This window comes from Pseudoliparis swirei, chromosome 24 (assembly GCF_029220125.1).
Source record: "Pseudoliparis swirei isolate HS2019 ecotype Mariana Trench chromosome 24, NWPU_hadal_v1, whole genome shotgun sequence".
NCBI classification, from domain to species: domain Eukaryota; kingdom Metazoa; phylum Chordata; class Actinopteri; order Perciformes; family Liparidae; genus Pseudoliparis; species Pseudoliparis swirei.
In genome coordinates, this window is record NC_079411.1 from 13,254,359 (window position 1) to 13,271,961 (window position 17,603).

The following is a 17,603-nucleotide window of genomic DNA, read 5'->3' on the forward strand; positions in this document are numbered from 1 at the left end:
CACATCACTCCTGCACTAGCTGCTCTGCACTGGCTACCCATAAAATCAAGAATCACTTTAAAAATTCTTCTCTTAACCTACAAAGCCTTGATTGGTGATGCTCCATCATATCTTAAGGAGCTTGTAGTACCATATTGCCCCACTAGAGAGCTACGCTCACTAAATGCGGGACTACTTGTAGTTCCTAGAGTCTTAAAAAGTAGAATGGGAGCCAGAGCCTTTAGTTATCAAGCTCCTCTTCTATGGAACCAGCTTCCACCTTCAGTCCGGGAGGCAGACACAGTCACCTCGTTTAAGAGTAGACTGAAGACTTTCCTCTTTGACAGAGCTTATAGTTAGGGCTGAATCAGGTTCACCTGGTCCAGCCCCTTGATATGCTGCTATAGACTTATAGCTGCCGGGGGACGTTTTAGGATGCACTGAGCACCTATCTCCTATTTTTTTCTCTCCTTAAGGATGAATTTTCATCTCTCAATCACACGTTACTAACTCTGCTTTCTCCCCGGAGTCCTTTTGACTTCACGTCTATGAGACGGCATAGATCCTAATTTCTGCCTGATGGATCGTCGAGGTCTGGGTCGTGGAATTCCTGCTCCTGACTACGCCACTGTCCTGTTGAGACTCCGCCCACTCCTCCTCTCTACTGCCATCTGCCTGATGGATCGTGGAGGTCTCCATCGTGGAATATGCCTACTATGAACTATTCATACACTCTGTCACATTCATTGAATGTATTTAAACTCTAAATATGTCCTTCTGTACACATTACATCTATTGCACCTGTCCATCCTGGAGAGGGATCCTCCTCTGTTGCTCTCCTGAAGGTTTCTTCCCTTTTTTTCCCCCTGAAGGGTTATTTGGGAGTTTTTCCTGATCCGATGCAAGGTTTTGGGACAGGGATGTCTGTGTACAGATTGTAAAGCACTCCGAGACTAATTTGTGAAATTGGGCTATACAAATAAACTGAATTGAATTATGGGGGAAAAAAAGAAGAAACCTTCAGGAGAGCAACAGAGGATCCCTCTCCCAGATGGACCGAAAAATAGATGTCATGTGTACAGAAGGAAGCATTATAGAGTTACAACATATTCAATGAATATGACAAATTATGAATATTGAGTAGTAGGCATGGACCACGATCTATGTTTCCACAATCCATGCAAGATCCTTCATCACACACTCCTTTGCTGCTGATACTAATGGCAACAGATCCCTTTGTTGTTTTGATTTCAGCATAACTACACTTCCACTTTGTTCACAACAACTTTAACCTGTGTTTATTTTGTCGCTTTGGAGCTCGTTTTGTCCAGTTTTACTCATGTCCAACCATTCATTTGCTTTTGCTTCTCCGGGCCCGGGTCACGGGGGCAGCAGCCCAGCAGGATGACCCAGACTAGATTAGGTTCCTCTTCACCGAGACGGTCCGCTGCAGTGCCTGCTCCCCACTGGAAGGAGCAATCCACCGGTTTCCATACAATGTATGAGTCTCAATTTAAAGAGGAACTTCACTCTTACAATTGACTAGTCTCAATATATACTGTCCATGACAACAGGAGTTAATTAGCCTTTTCTAGAGAAAGCCCAGCGCTGTCCTCCAGATATCACCAACATTTGAGGTATGCCAGCAAATCGCTTACATTCACTGTCGGCCATGTTTGTTGTTGACATTATATTTGACCCTTAATATAAGGGTCAAATATATATAATTTATAAATTAAGAGATTTTTCAAATTAAATGTCCTAAATGTTTAAAGAAATCGATAATTTCTTTAATGTTTGAGGTGCTTTAGAAATCTCTTAATTGCGACTGTAAATATGTTCGATTTCCAGGGTAATGGAAGTCAGGACTTTCTTGAACACAGCTGCATCAGTCATTGTCTGGGACTATGAGGAAAAACATATATAAAGCACCTCAAACTTTAAATAAATTTACGATTTCTCGTAAAAAGGTAGGATTTTTTATTTGAAATATCTCCTAATTGAGACAGTAAATATGTTTGATTTCCAGGGTAATGGAAGTCAGGAACGCCTTGAACACAGCTGCATCAGTCATTGCCTGGGACTATGAGGAAAAACATATATAAAGCACCTCAAACATTAAATACATTACTGATTTATTTAAACATTTAGGACTTATACTTTTAATGTCCTAATTGATACATTAGTAGGGGATTTCAGATATGTATGGAATACATCTGCATCAGTCATTTCCTGGAAATCTTGGGGACATCTATATATAGGAGTTCAAATCAGAAATGTGCTTTTTTAACATGCAAAAGTCTGACTTTTATTTTTTTAAACTTCCTTGGAACAGTAAAAATGTTTTAATTGTATTATAATGCAAGCTAAATCTCAGAAACGATCTATAAAGATACAAAATCAGTTCATTGTTTACTTTTATATGCTAGTGTATGATTTGTCGACATCTTATTTTGAAAAACGGGGGCTGCACGGTGGTGTAGTGGCTAGCACTGTCGCCTCACAGCAAGAGGGCCGTGGGTTCAATTCCCGGTCGGGGCAGTCCTGTGTGGAGTTTGCATGTTCTCCCCGTGGCAGCGTGGGTTCCCTCGGGGTTCTCCGGCTTCCTCCCACAGTCCAAAGACATGCAGTCAGGTTAATTGATGTCTAAATTGCCCATAGGTGTGAGAGTGAATGGTTGTCTGTCTCTGTGTGCCCTGAGATGGACTGGCGGCCTGTGCCGGGTGTCCCCTGCCTTCGCCCTATGTCAGCTGGGATCGGCTCCAGCGCCCCCGCGACCCGAATGAGGATAAGCGGTATTGATAATGGATGGATGGGCATCTTATTTTGAAAAACGGATGTTGTTTCACGTGGTTCTTCACCGCTAACTTTGTCAAACCGGATGTTGTGTCACGTGAATCCTTCCGCTAACTTTATCCCAAACCCTCGCGCGCTCCCGATCGAGTGCGTGTACCGTGAACATCAGTCTATAGGTGCACAGTATGTAAGTGTCGGCTGAGTTGACCACGGAGATCCGAGTGTCGGCTGAGTTGACCGCAGTGAACCCCTGGGGTTCGATCGAACCCAGGTTAAGAACCACTGGTTAAGAGCTACACCACACGGCTGACATAGGGCGAAGGCAGGGGACACCCTGGACAGGCCGCCAAGGGAGTGCAGTGCATGTGAGCCATTAGTAAAAAAATATATGCATGCAACGTGCCATGGTTGGAATTACACTACAATGAATAGAAATTGAATTGAAGTCGTTACTTGGAAAAACTAAAATGCTAAATGTATTCAATGTAAGAGAAGTCTGCTTTTTCTTTGAGCTTCTTGATCTTCAGAAAAAGAAAAGGACAGGTGGCCAATGTATCTTGTGTATCTTACGCCTGCAAACCTTTTTTCTATTTTCACTTGATCAGTCGACCACATGATTGGCATTCCGATCAACTCCTACTCTCTGTGGCTGATAGTCTCCGGGAAGCGGAGTCTCATCGAATCTGAAATGTTAACTCTAAACCTGAATCCAATATACACATTATCCAAACATACACAAACCCTAACTCCTGTTAGTTTGCGATGACAGTAAATGCACACATTGGATTTCCAAGTGTTAAAAATTCATTTTCAAAGTATATAGACTCTTTTGTTACTCTATTGTTGTAATAACTCCAATTGTAATACAATGTAATACAACCAATTTAGCCCCCCGTTGGTGTACATATTCAAAGTTAAACATGTTTGTGAAAAATATACGGTGTAAAATTAAATTGAATGTCAGTCATTACAACGACATCGAGAGTAAAACCCCAGTGTTGATGACAATGTTCATTGTTACTCTGGAAAGCTCCGCCCTCTATCCTTTCAAATTGAGTTTCATCATGTGCCATTTTAATTTGGGAAATACTGCGGTAAGTTTCTGGTGTTCACTTCTTAATTAATATCAAATGTTAATATTTCAGCAGAAGCAACATTTTAGAATAAGTTTATACTGTGTGACCAAGTCAAAAGCTACACAGTAAAATTAGCAGTGTCAATTTAACACTTAAAGAGTACATTTAAAACTAAGCCAGTGAACATATGGTCCCCACCTACAGTGTAACACAGTGTAACACCCAGTTAGTCCTGTGTCTGTCCCCCCAGTGTCGGTTGATTGTTTATTCCCTTCACCTGCCTCAGCCACTCCTGTCTCCCTGATTGCTCATGCACTACACCTGTGGTTTTCCCTCCTTATATATACTGCCATTCTTTTCTGTGTCCCGTGCCATATTTTGGTCATTGATACCTGTTGTTTAATTCCTGTTGTGAATTCCCCACGTTAGTCTCTTGTGTGACTTCACCTTCTACCTGAGTTCCATGTTTGACTTTTTCCTCACTAAAAAGAGCTTTTTGTTTCACCTTTACCTGGCTTCCTGCTCGTTTCCTCTGCGCCGGAGATTTTGCCCTAACCACACCACGTGACATAGTGTTAAAGTAACACTGAACATAGTGTGAAGACTTAAGTATTTTCTCTTTATAAGTTCCGATAGTTAAGGCTGGTTTAAGTTTACCCTGATCCAGCTCCTAGATATGCTGCCAGTGGCGGCTGGCCAATAGAGTGCCACGGGGCCTGGCCCCACCCAACTTTTTACAATTATAATAACAATATTTAGATTTTATGAATTATACAAATTGTCAATATTTGTGTTTTGGCGGGGGAATTCCAGTCCCCCTTTAACACTCTTACACACAGTCCTAAGAAGAGATATAAAGGTAAATAAGTGAAAACACCTGTGCACTCGTTCCATCTGTGTGGAGAGAAAAAGATAAAAGGAGGAAGATTTTTTGTAATACTATTTATCATTTAAACACTTATTTGGTTTTCTTTTATTCACAATAAAGTCTTTATTTGACGTGTTCTCACATAATTAGGCAAGAGTTATGTCATTGTTGGCCTTATCTAGTAGGTAAACCAGCAGAGAGGAGTGTGCTGCAGAGGCATACAAGCGCAGCTACACCTGTCGAGCAGGTTGGATTGGATCAACTGTGAGGGGAGGAGGGGTCTATGGCACAATGACAGAAGGAAGTAAGTCAAAAGGAAATGTGACAAATGGTGAGCAGACACCGGATTAAGATGAGGAGAAAAGACTGTAGAGAAGGAAAGAGCCAGTCGGCATTGAGAGAGACTTACCACTGACATCTCTTCCTGAATCCCTTCAGTCCTCACAGCAGGTAAGCTTTCACTACCGCAGAAACACAGAGGTATCCAAGCTCGCTCTGCAGGAATGTATGTCTCAAAGTCTTTTATATTAGGATTTTGTCTTTTATAGTGTGGATTGCATCTAGTATAACTTAATGGACGAAACTGAAGATTAACCAAAAAGATTAACTGTCATCTCAAAGTAGCTTCTGTATGTGAGACAACAGACAATAGGAGGTGTGTACAGTATGTGAGTGCTGGTACTCAAAGCTCCACCATTAACACATGGACAACATGTTAAAAGGTTCAAACCACAGTGTTTGTGTGTCCAGCTAAAGGTCATTGTTGTTATTTCATTGTGTTTTGTTAGAAGTCGTCATTGCGAGTGTGTGAACGAATGAGATAAGGTGCCTGAGTGGATAATTAAACTACCTCTTGTTCATACAGTGGCTAAACACACTTGCTTTGGACAAAAGCATCAGTCCAAATGAATGTAATGCAGACAAAATGTCAGACAATCAATAGCGTTTAGAGCCTGTTTATATTGTAGCTTTACAGTTTCACCACGCAGTACTCGTGACTGATGTCTTCACGAGTGCTATTGTTGACAGGTTATGTAGAGCTGCATTGTTTGAACTCAAATTACACCTGAGACGTGAGAACAAAGAGAAGCAAGTTTAGATATGCGTCTTTCAATGTAACAAACCCTGGTCACCAACTCGGATTCAGATTCGATTGACTAAGTTCACAAAGGACAGAGAGTTGTTAAAATCACTCAACATGAAGGTGTATAAGTAACCACACTTTTGAATGACAGCAGCAATAGGCTGAAAATACTATATTCACTGAGTCAAAATGAACTGTAGTTGTGTGAGCCGTTCAGATCGGATAGAACTATGCTAGAATGTTCCCTCTGCATTCAGACGCGAAGAGAGAAAATGTCTGTCATCTTCGGGCTCTTGGTAAAACTGCCTGCAGGTATTTCTTAAAACGTTTGATTGTTACCATTTTAACATGTTAAAAATATGCATATTTTCAAACACATTTAAATTCAGAGAGTTTCAAAGTTCTGGAGAACCTAACCTCAGAATCTGACTTCCTGTTTAGCCTATCTATGGTTGAAGAGGGTTTTATTGTTTTTTTGCCCTGACCAACCAGCAAGGAGTGATGTGTCCGTCATGTGTCCGTCATCTTTTAGTGAACATGGAAAATGGGGTCGAAAATGGGATTTAAGAGTCGTGTAGCTTAAACAGCCGCACTGCTCTCATTCTGTTAAGGGTGAGCAAGGCGTGAACCCAAAAGCAGCACAAGGAGTTCTTTCAAAATAAAAAGGTTTCTTTTAATGTAGCACTGAGCAGAACCAAAGTCTGGCAACAGGAGACAAACAAAAACAATCCAACAACATCAAGAGGTAAGACTACAGTTTAAATAGGAAGAGTCCTAATTGATGATCAGTCCCAGCTGCTCCGGCAATCACCGCCCATGGGAGGGAGGAGACAGCCACACCTTCTTAGTGAACACTAGACAAACAGGAAACAGGAAACACAGGGAAAACTCTGGATTGTTTTGATGACAACGTGACACATTCACACTTGGACAACTAACTCTAGCTATTTGTCATGAATGTAGCTCGCTGCCTTTGCAGGAACTCGACGCCCCCATTGATGATCCTGCCTACAGATCAACTGTTGCTCCAAACGGCAGGATCTGGAGCACCAGACTTACTAAGTTTGTGTGTCAGTATTTGCCTACAGATCAATCATGTAAAAGTGAATTATTTGGACAATAAATGGAATATATACTAAGAAGAGGAAATAGAAAGGATAGAAATCTACGAATGTACTTCCTGGTGACGATACTGCTGATCAGATAAGAGAACCAGTACGAAAGAAATGTTGGTCTGCAGGTTTGACACGTGGCTCCAAAATAGTAAAGCACTATGTCATTCTCTGATGCCCATCAGGACTAAACTAGTCCTACACTACAATTTACTGAAGGTCTCAATGATAAAAATGGGAAAAAGAGGTTTTAGGTTTGTTGCTCCTGCGGCTTGGAATTTGCTGCAGACTGACCTGGGTCTCCGGGAATCGGTCTCTTTAGGTGTTTTTAAAAATAGATTGAAAGAATTGGAGGGAAATTCATCTAGTTGTAAATGTTTTCTATGACGAAGGTATATGCTCCTGTGTAAGCTGGGTTGTGTTGACTTGAGTCTTAGTTTTGGTTTTATTCATGCTGTGATTTAGTTTTTTAGTTTTTTATATTGTCTGTCACTGTTTTATGTTGTATTGTCTGAAACTTTGTGTGACGTGCTACTGCTGCTGTCTTGGCCAGGACACTCTTGTAAAGGAGATTTTTAATCTCAATGAGGCATTTCCTTGTTAAATAATTTTAAAATAAATAATAATAAGGAATAAGTCTGACATTGTTCTGTATTTTTCCTATATGGCACTCGGACATAATTCTAATTGTTCACAATGAAGATGTAAATATTTAAAGAATGGCTCACAAGTTTGTAGTTTAAATTATTTTAAATGTCCAGTATCATCTGGTCACTGCTGTAGTTTTAAACTAATTACATTTATATCAAAGGAAATGGTGCATTTGCTGTGCGTTTGTGGTAATAAAGGAACATGTCAGCCAATGCAACAAAAGGCTCACTGATGTATCTTTATTATTACGCCTCAGAGGAAGAAGAAGAGACGTGTCAGGCTTTGATCTACACAAAGTCATTTGTACTAGACACATTCAGTGTTGGTTTTGGTCTGTTGCTGTCAGTCATACAAATAAAGAATATCACCAGATTTATCTTTTTAAGGATGCAGTCAGGTACGTTGCAGTTGTTTTATGCCATTTAAAACATTTTAAGGACGACCTCATGGTCAGCAGGCGGAGTCTAGCTGTTCCAACCAAACCTGATTTTCCTGATCTTGCGAAACGACTCACTCGTTATTTTAATGTGTATGTGAGCACAGGTGTGTTTCAGTGCAAGAGGTCCTCGCTCGTTCAGACAGACTTCCTAGCTGACAGGAGTGCTTCTCACCGTGCTTCTCACCGTGCTACCCACCCCAACAATCAAAGCAGCATATGGCTCAGGTTAGAAGTAAGATTTGTTTCGTGTGAGGTCAAGGGTTCAAATTAAGGATTCGGATCAGGTGAAGTGTTTAAGGACTGCCATATCTGTCCCACTGATGATGTTTTACTGAATGAAGTGCATCAGGATGAAGTTAAGATTTTCTTTTGGGATCTGCACTGAACTGAATGTGTTTTTTTGCTGAAATCTTCTGTCCTGCTCATGACAACACTGTCTCTCATACAGCTTCACATTGGATGACGATGGAGCTGCCTGCAGCCTTTCTCTCTGAAGACCAGTTCACCTGTTCCATCTGTCTTGATGTGTTCAACAACCCAGTCTCAACATCATGCGGCCACAGCTTCTGCCAGGCCTGCATCTCCACCTACTGGGATGGAGGAGGAAACGGCAAGTTCTACCAGTGCCCCCTGTGCAAGGAGTCGTTCCGCAAGCGACCAGAGCTCCATATCAACCGAACCCTGAAGGAAATCACGGAACAGTTTAAGCAGATGGCCAATACTGAAGTGCCAATGGATCCAAACTCGCGTCTGTACCATCATCACCACCTTGCCCTGCCTCCACGCCAGAGGCCAGGGGAGAAGACGGAGACTCGTGTTCAGCGGCTGTCTCCGGGGTTTCCTGCCTCCCACCCCAATGATTCTCTACCCCAAAGCCCGAACAGTGAGCACCTCGACCCTCCTTCACCCTACTCACCTCTCCGCAGGTGACAAACTACATTATTTATTAATGTTGACTGATCTTTAAAGCTCCACAGAGAAGGCTATTACTTAACCCTCCTGTTATCTTGCGGGTCAAATTGATCCGTTTCTAAGTTTGAAAATTTAGGAACAATATTTCTAAGTACTTTTTCTGTATAAAACTTCTTCTGCTTACCTTATTTATAAACGTTTAAAAAAAAATCATGTATTTGCAACCCCCCCCCCCCCCCCTGCAGGTTTATATAACAGATGATGTTCGGGTCAATTTGACCCGGCTGTGAAAGTGAAGGCTAAAGGTCATCAGAAGTGTCACGTTTAGACAATTTCTCTCTTTGTAAATGTGGGACATTCTTACTTACTCCCTCCCACCAAGTTTCAACACACACACACACACCAACACCCCCCCCCCCCACACACACGCACACACACACGCGTACAGACACCAACACGTACACACCAGTACACACACACACCCCTCTTCAAAGCCCCATATATAAGTTGTACACATTTCAAACGTCAAACAAAAGAACCAGGTGGTTGTTATGGGAACCATCTCTATCCTGCTGTGTGCCCATCACCCTACATGAGAAGCACACTTTACAGAACAAACAATGTTTCCCATCTTCTAACTTTCCCCCTAAATACACCTTTATTGGACATGGGACACTAATGTAAGGGTTTCTTTCATATATCAACGAATGAATATGGTACTATAGTACTTCTAATAGACTGTCTGACTGAGAGTGACACACACCCTGTTTCATCCCAATCTCAGATGCAGACACACTCTCTGTTTCTAACGACCCCACCTGTGAGAGACATTCAGATACTATTTTGACGGGAACCTTTATTTTTCCCCGCTTTCTCATTCCACTCTGTTTTCATGCTATTTGTTACCCTGGTTACAGAAAATGGAAATTATGGTTGGACTTCGGCTCGGATATATGATTAAAGTTACACTTAAATAATAAAATTATCCAAATACAGTACTTATCAATTTTCACGTTTCCTTTCTAATATTACGACACAGGCAAAGTCTGAGCAGTCCCAGTGACTCCGCCCCCAATCTGTCTCTGTGCCCCATCCACTCGAGAGGTCTCGAGTTCTTCTGTCGTACTGATAACACCTTCGTCTGCTGCATCTGTGTGGAGACAGGAGAGCACCGAGGACACCACGTCATCCCTGCCAAGAGAGAGTGGCACATCAAGAAGGTCAGTTAGGGACTTGGGACAGAGATGCTGTTTTACGGTCATTGCATTCTGAGAATATTGTTCCAAAAGATTGTTTCATCAAGGTTTTATTAAAGATTAAAACATTTGTGACTTTGGTAACACCCAATTGAATCCCAAAACAGTTTGCGTCCATTGCACTTGTGCAAGCATACTGTATGTGCAGCTGGCGTGGAATGTGTGACCTGGGACCAGGCTGGTTATTAAATATCACAGACAGTAACGCCACTCCTGTGTTTTCTCTCTTCTCCAGTCCCAGTTAGGTATTGCAGAGCTGGAGCTGAAGAATCTCATCGATGTGAGAGAGAAGAAAGTGGTGGAAATACATAACTCCTTACGAGAAATACAGGTGAGTTTCCAGTATGCACCCATGTGGATCCTTTTCAGGGTCAGTTCTGGTTTGAGATTGTCGACACATTTCACAATTAGACGTTTAATTGGCACTAGACTGTCTATCCTGACAACTGCAGAGGAGATCACTTCATTAGATCGGATGTATTTAAAGAAAAAGATAATGTTTTCGGTTCAGATTTATCTTGAGGTGGACAGGTGCTGCCTGATCAGACCGGCGTAATTAACTAAATATCATAATGTTAGCCTACGTTTCTTATGTTTCTGTTAAAACCTTTTGAAAGTTTAAACCAAACAAACTATCACTTTTTACCATCTTGCATCTATTGTGAACACAAGACAGTCAAAGAATAGGTTAAAAGATCAAAAGTAGGAGTAACAGGTTCAAATAAGATTTATTCTCACACACAAAAACAAAGTTTCTATTAAGTGAGAGAGGTTGGGACAGTTGTGGTTGTGCCAAACAAAAGAAATCAAGATAAAACAAGGCCTAGCTAACTACCTCTATGAAAAGAAAGAAACAAAATGGCTTTACCTGCTTCTATCAAAACAATACAGAGGGAGCAACAACCAATAGTCTAATGTTTCTTGACACAAAGTACCTATGCGAGTGCACAAATATACAGGGTACCCCAAACTGTCCTCATCCTCCCACCACAAACCTGCACACCTAGCAATGTCAGTGTTTACATTCCACACAAAAAACCACCCCCCAGAACTCTTCAGGCTTCCTCAATCTAACCCGGTCCCACCCAGCTGATTGGCCAGCTTGCCTTCTGGAACCCAGGTGCAGCCGGATTGGCCTGTACAGGTGGTCACTGATGGCACCTGAAGGGGAAAACACACAACACTGACACGTAACATTGAGAGATAGAGAGCAACACCCTACAATGGAATCATATATGATCCTCAATATGGCAATATACCAAATTGTTCAATTTCATTTATAATCAGATCCCAGGGATTTATGAGGTTTCTCTCAGGATATTTCTAGTTTTCTCAAAGAGAGATATTAAAATGATGATCGTTTGCCAGTATTCAACATGTTTAACAGCATTCTTTTCAGTTAATATCCTCCCCACTGTTTGCTCATGAGCTTAAAGAAGTAGCTGATTTGATAAACTTCCAGTGGGTGTCTTTAAACATCTCACATCTATTGCTGTTCATTGTTTATTCAGGCTGCTGCCAAGAGAGAGACAGATGGAACTGTGTGTGTGTTTTCCAAGCTGATCTCCAGTTTGGAGCATTGCCAAGCGGAAGTCTTGAAGGTAAACGGCATCAATTTGGAGAGAATCTCGAAACAAAAACTTGCCTTTTCGGTTTTCACTGAAATAAAAGTAGGCAAGTCCTCTTATTATTAACGGAGGAACATTTTGAGGTACATAAACTCAGCTCCATGGCATCTGTCTCCCCCAGGTGTTAAGGATGACTCGGCGTGCGGCTGAGCACAGAGCTCAGGACCTTCTGAGGGAGCTGGAGGAGGAGATCGCTGAGCTCAAGAAGAGGGGTTCATCACTGAGCAAGCTGGATCTGTCAGAAGACTACATGCTGTTTCTCAGGGTAACAATAATAACAAGATAATGCAAACAATAACGTCATAAAAAGCACTAGTTGGCAGGCACGTGCACAGACATTTTGGGGAGCAGGTGCTCAAACCAAAAAAAAGGGCACCCAATGCCAAAAAAAAAATTCTGACCGAGTTGAAGCATTAGCAGCATTACACTGATGGAGCTGTCCTCGAACTGCGTTTCCTCTGGGCAGCATCAGACCAGGGATGGATTAACGAACAGGCCTACCGGGCCCAGGCCCAGGGGCTCATGAGCTCAGGGGGCCCCTGAGCCAGAGCCTCCGCGCGTGACGTCGCTGTTATTAACTTTGTATTGATATGATACGATCCGTAGTTCCATACGGACTGTTTTGTTAGCGATGTTGTTTTTTTTGCGGGGGGGGGGGGCCTTGACACATCCAGGCCCAGGGGCCCGTGGTTTCTTAATCCGTCCATGCATCAGACAGCTAGCTTACATTTTCTTTATGAATAAAGATGAATTATTATATAGCAATGACAGTAAAAGCGTTCTGATTGGCTCATGGTCACGTATTGCCCTCCTGGTCTGATACAGATCCGTATTGCCCTCTGACGTCATTTTCAAAATGAGCGATATTGATAGACATCAACAGCCAAGAGCAGTGGTCCTCAAACTAAGGCCCGCGGGTCGGATACGGCCCGCCTCCACATTTGGCCCGGCCCTCTGAACAAGAGAGGCCTTATGATTTTTTTTTTCAGTCTGGCCACGCAAATCCTAGACTAGCCCCTGTTGAATAGAATGGAATAAGAATTCTTTCTCTCTCTTCTCTCTCTCTTTTCTCTTGAATTCTCTCTCCTCCTCCTCTCTCTCCCTCTCTCTATTCTCTAAACATAACTAACGTCAGTAAACAGCTGGACGAGGCTTTGAAATCACGGAGTTTTTGTTTGTTTATTTTTTTAGGAAACGTCGGACCAGTTGTGACGTCATGTTTTCAGCAGCACTAATGTTGTGGTTGATTTATCACAAAACAACGTCAGGGGACAAACACCGTCACGAGTCTCACGACCTGTGTGTCTGATGCTGCGGGTCAGAGGAGAAGGAGGTGCAGCCGTTTGGTGGCGCGAGCAGCACTGCGCGGAGGAGGAAGTGGAGGAGGAGGAGGAAGTGGAGGAGGGAGGGGCGCGGCGGGGGGAGGGAGAGGAGGGTGGGGGGGGGGCGCTCGTGAGGGCCGCGGAGCGGGTCGGGGCGAAATTCTCACAATAACTCAAATAAATGCCCCGTCGGATATTAAAACACATTTGGGGGGACTTGATGACAGAGAGAGTAACTTTTATTCTTAAATACGGATGAATATTTTTTTTTTACTTTACTCATCCAGGGCAAAGGGGCTGGTGCTTGAGCACCACTAGGGCTCTATCTGTGCACGTGCCTGCTAGTTGGCATACAATAATTAATGCACCAGTTCATTTTAGATTCAGTCATTAAATCCGGAAACTTCTTGGCAGCAGTGATTATGGGCGTGTGATAGATATGAGGTATCGTTGCAACTGCAGGAACTTTTCCAGGAAAGGAGGAACCTCTGTAGAAACTCAGGACCTTTATTTAATAAAGGGAACATACTAGTTTTGGTTCCTTAGCTGCAGTTCCTGTCTCCTCACAAGACACTGCTCCTGATGTGTTACTATATTGGCCAGAAAATAAGACAAGCTAGGTTCGACCGTCCAGACTGAGAAGTGTTAACTTTCTGCGATGTCCCCTCTCAGAACCCTCTATCCTCTGCTAATGTTTGTATTAGTTATGTTTGACAAGAAAGACAAATGATTTACTCTTGCTCTCTGTTATAAGGTCCCAACAAATGTCTGGCTACTGGCTCAATAGTATGTGTTACAATGTTAACATGGAGGGATTTGGAGACCATGAACCGATGCGGATGTATTTCTTTCATCCTGTTGAAGCCACATCTGTGTTTGACATTTCTTCTCTCTGCAGAGGTTCCATGCCCTGTCCACCCCTCCACAAGTTAAGGACTGGTCCGGTGTCTCTGTAGGGTCTGAGCTGACCTCAGGGGGGATTCTCAGGACTGTCAATCAAGTGATGGAGCGCTTTGGAGAAGAGATGCAAATACTGCCCACAGCCTGTAAGTAGTCAAGTGAATATGTTAAATTTTAGGGACACATGTCTAAAAACTAAAACAGCAAATACAATGTACTGCTAAGCTTAGAACCAAATGAACCAACTAAACCGTAGCAGTACTTTCATAAGGACAAAAGACATTCCATGTATTTTAGTTTGAATATGTCTCATTCTGATTTGTAGTTTAGATCATATTTATTTAAGGCTGAACTGTACAAAATCCAAACAGCAGTGTAAAATAAATGTTGTTTTCCCTCATCAACAGGCCAGCAATCCTTGTTGGACCAATCTGTACCCAGACCCAACCCAAGTAAGATTCTGATGAGCTAATGGCAACACATTTTGTGTAGCTCCTCTTAAGTTAAATGAAAAGTGTCAGAATAAAGTAAATATATATTTTTTTCTTTGCAGGGATAAGGAGGGTACAAGAATATGCAGGTCAGGGTTACAAAATAATTTCTTATTTTATGTCACTTTAACTCAGATGTCATATAATGTTATTTTCATTGTAGTTTAATCTCCAACCATCAATCTCTCTCAATCGGTCAGATGACATCACTTTAGACGCCAACACAGCCCATCAACGTCTCATCATCTCAGCAGATGGGCAACAGGTGCACTGTGGAGAACGCAATCAGTTGGTGCCCGACAACCCTGAGCGCTTTGACCGGGTGGTGTGTGTGCTCGCCCGCCAGGGCTTCAACTCAGGACGGCATTACTGGGAGGTAAGTGGGACACAATGGGAAGCTATGTCCATGGCGGTCGGTCAACAGAGGGTCCCATGTGCGGCAGCCAACCAGCCACATAATTTTGTGTCGGCAAGCTATTTTTATATATATATATATATATATATATATATATAATGCTAAACAAAGCATTGCTTGTTTAGCAATAGTTTACTGAAAATAGTTGTACTTGATCAAATTTAGATAGTTTTTGGGTGAACTATTCCTTTCATTAATTATAAACACATGCATGGAATGGATACAATTTGAAATCAAATTGTAAATGTTATTAAAATTGATTTGGTCCAAGGGAGGAAATGCCATCATTCCATCTGATGTTCAAATTGAAACTTCACACTTTGTGTTTTCCTGCAGACCCCATGTAGTGCTTTGGCACATTTTGTGCAATTTTGATATCGTTAATGGGTGTGTGCTTGAATAAACAAGCACACAGCGCTCTATGAAGCAGGGGGGACGAGTTCCAGGGCTCTGCAATCAGGCAGCGCACTAGTTTTATTTCAATTTCAGACTGACTTCACTCGGTAAGCTGTCCCTCACTGCCCTCTTCTAGGTGGAGGTGGGAGGAAAGACAGACTGGGACCTGGGAGTGGCAAGTCAGTCTGTCAATCGGAAGGGAAAAATCACCGTAAGCCCCGCCCATGGCTACTGGTTCCTCAGCCTGCGGGATGGGACCGAGTACTCCTTCCGAACAGAACCCTCGACCGACCTGACAGTCAGCCTCAGACCCTCACGGATTGGAATCTATGTGGACTATGAAAAGGGACTGGTGTCCTTCTACAACGTGGAGGCCAGATTGCTCATCTATACCTTCACAGATCATTTTTCTGACACCATCCACGCGTTCTTCAGCCCCTGTACCAATAAATCTCGACGGAATGAGGCTCCACTGATCATTTGTTCTGTTGCAAAAACAGAATGAAATGCCCTAACATGTTGACGACATCTTGACTAATAAGCTGTCGCATGTATGTTGGAAGAAGACTGATGCACAAACATACCTCTATGTGTGGTCACATCTGCATTCCCTTCTGCATTGAAATAGAGCAGTGGTTCCCAACCTTTTTTCCATAAAGTCCCAGTGAAGCAGAATCTTTGAGCTATGTACCGTTAGAGGAGTCATTCAAATCAAATCTTTCACAGTTGATTGGAACACTGCTGGCTTAGAATGAGCGGTCTGGCGCTCCAGAGGACTGTGGCTCCACACACACCTCCTTTGTCACGAAAAATTGCAGATGGATGAATGTCAAAATGTGATTGGTTTGAATTTATTGGTATATATGACAGGGAATGTGATCTAAAAGGATGAAATGTCATCTAAACTTTAAGGGTCCCCTTTTCTATCATTGATTAAATTGAAAGTTAAGAACAACTAATCATTTCTGTGAATGTTGCATCAATGATGAGTTTTCCTGTAATTGTTTACTAACTTTAATACAATTGTCTGAGTGTATTATGTATTAGTTTTTTTGTGTATCTTTCTTACCAAACAGAGCTTGAGTTCAGGTTCTTACAGTGCCACCATACTGATATTTCTAAAATAGTAATCCAACTTTTAGAAATAATGCTGATAGGCCAACTCCTTACACCCCTTAAAATCAAGACCTTCAGTGATTCAAAGGAGAGCCCTAGTGGTGGTTGGGATGCCCAGGTTTGGGATCAGTTAGTTCAAAATGTATATGCGATTATATCTTGTCTTGTAAAAAAAACATTTCCCCTTATTTACAGTGTGTACTTGAAATGCCCATCCCTATAGGAGCAAATGGAGTAGATAATTAGCTAGAGTTTGTTTATGGGTTAATGTCGAAACATGTAGGCAATATTAATGTTCCAACATTCAGATTTGGCCCTATTTAGTCCTGAGAAATTACAATTATTCAGACACACTGGAGCACACCAGCTCAAATCCGGGGGGGGGGGAAATGCTTTTAGGCTGAATGAAGGCATGACAAAAAAGACCAGAACTGTATCCACAACAGCACTGTAAGGCTCCAAATCTTATGACGCACTAGAACATGTAACGGAGGTTCAAAGCTCGTATTATTTTAACAGTCTAGCATGTTCACACCATGGATGTATTTTGAGAACAGGATATTAAATTCCAAGATGGAGACTGTGGCAGCTGTGGAGGTGTGTGGTTCAGGGAATGGTGTCTAATTAGCCTAAGCTGCTGGTTGATTGGTAATTAGCCAGCAGCTGAAGCCAATCAGTGTGTGTGTGTATTTGTCCCATAAACGAGCAGTTGGGACTGGGGAGCAGGAGGGAGAGCAGAGGTTCAGTCTGCGGTCTGAAGCATTGAATAAAGTATCTTCCCAAGGAGAACCTCGGTGTTGGCTGATCCTTTGCTGCTTAGGGGGGGAACCTATGGGTGACAGCACGAATCCTGTTAGAGACTATTTATCAAAATTTACACATACGGCAAAAAATATGTCAGGCTTCCTATGGTGTCCATGTTTTTGGGCCCATAGAGCATGGTACTAGAATCCCTGAGGCCCAGTTGCATTGCTCATTAAATTGATGCCTCAAATTGATCTTTTTGTGTTTGAGTAATATTATGCTATTGAAATCATTTAACCAACAAAACAAAATGGGAAGCAAAATATATACTTTATAATACTAATAAATCAGACAAAAATTAAATCCGTTCAAATACAATTTCCTCATCGTGAGCAATTATGAGCAAAAGGAAGGTATA

General features: G+C 42.2%; 1 protein-coding gene across 2 annotated transcripts; it reads left to right on the plus strand.

The window, feature by feature from the left end:
* Positions 1 to 5,035: 5,035 nt before the first annotated feature.
* LOC130189460 (E3 ubiquitin-protein ligase TRIM39-like) lies at positions 5,036 to 17,230 on the plus strand. 2 transcript variants are annotated; one of them, XM_056408234.1, is made up of 11 exons: positions 5,036 to 5,169; positions 8,454 to 8,931; positions 9,957 to 10,137; positions 10,409 to 10,504; positions 11,685 to 11,774; positions 11,923 to 12,066; positions 14,022 to 14,169; positions 14,431 to 14,475; positions 14,577 to 14,603; positions 14,715 to 14,890; positions 15,462 to 17,230. In XM_056408234.1, the coding sequence occupies exons 2-11, from the start codon at positions 8,465 to 8,467 to the stop codon at positions 15,828 to 15,830; spliced, it is 1,743 nt and encodes a 580-aa protein (XP_056264209.1). In that variant the 5' UTR covers positions 5,036 to 5,169; positions 8,454 to 8,464; the 3' UTR covers positions 15,831 to 17,230. The 2 variants fall into 2 exon arrangements, with proteins under 2 accessions (XP_056264209.1, XP_056264210.1); XM_056408235.1 differs by having other exon boundaries at positions 14,769 to 14,890.
* Positions 17,231 to 17,603: the final 373 nt, after the last annotated feature.

What these genes read in the sequence shown, in the direction of transcription:
- LOC130189460 (XM_056408234.1), top strand. Translation starts at nt 8,465, where the DNA reads ATGACGATGGAGCTGCCTGCAGCCTTTCTCTCTGAAGACCAGTTCACC. An exon ending in CCCTACTCACCTCTCCGCAG is followed by an intron (nt 8,932 to 9,956) that starts GTGACAAACTAC and finishes ATTACGACACAG; the next exon opens with GCAAAGTCTGAGCAGTCCCA. An exon ending in TGTACCCAGACCCAACCCAA is followed by an intron (nt 14,476 to 14,576) that starts GTAAGATTCTGA and finishes TTTTCTTTGCAG; the next exon opens with GGATAAGGAGGGTACAAGAA.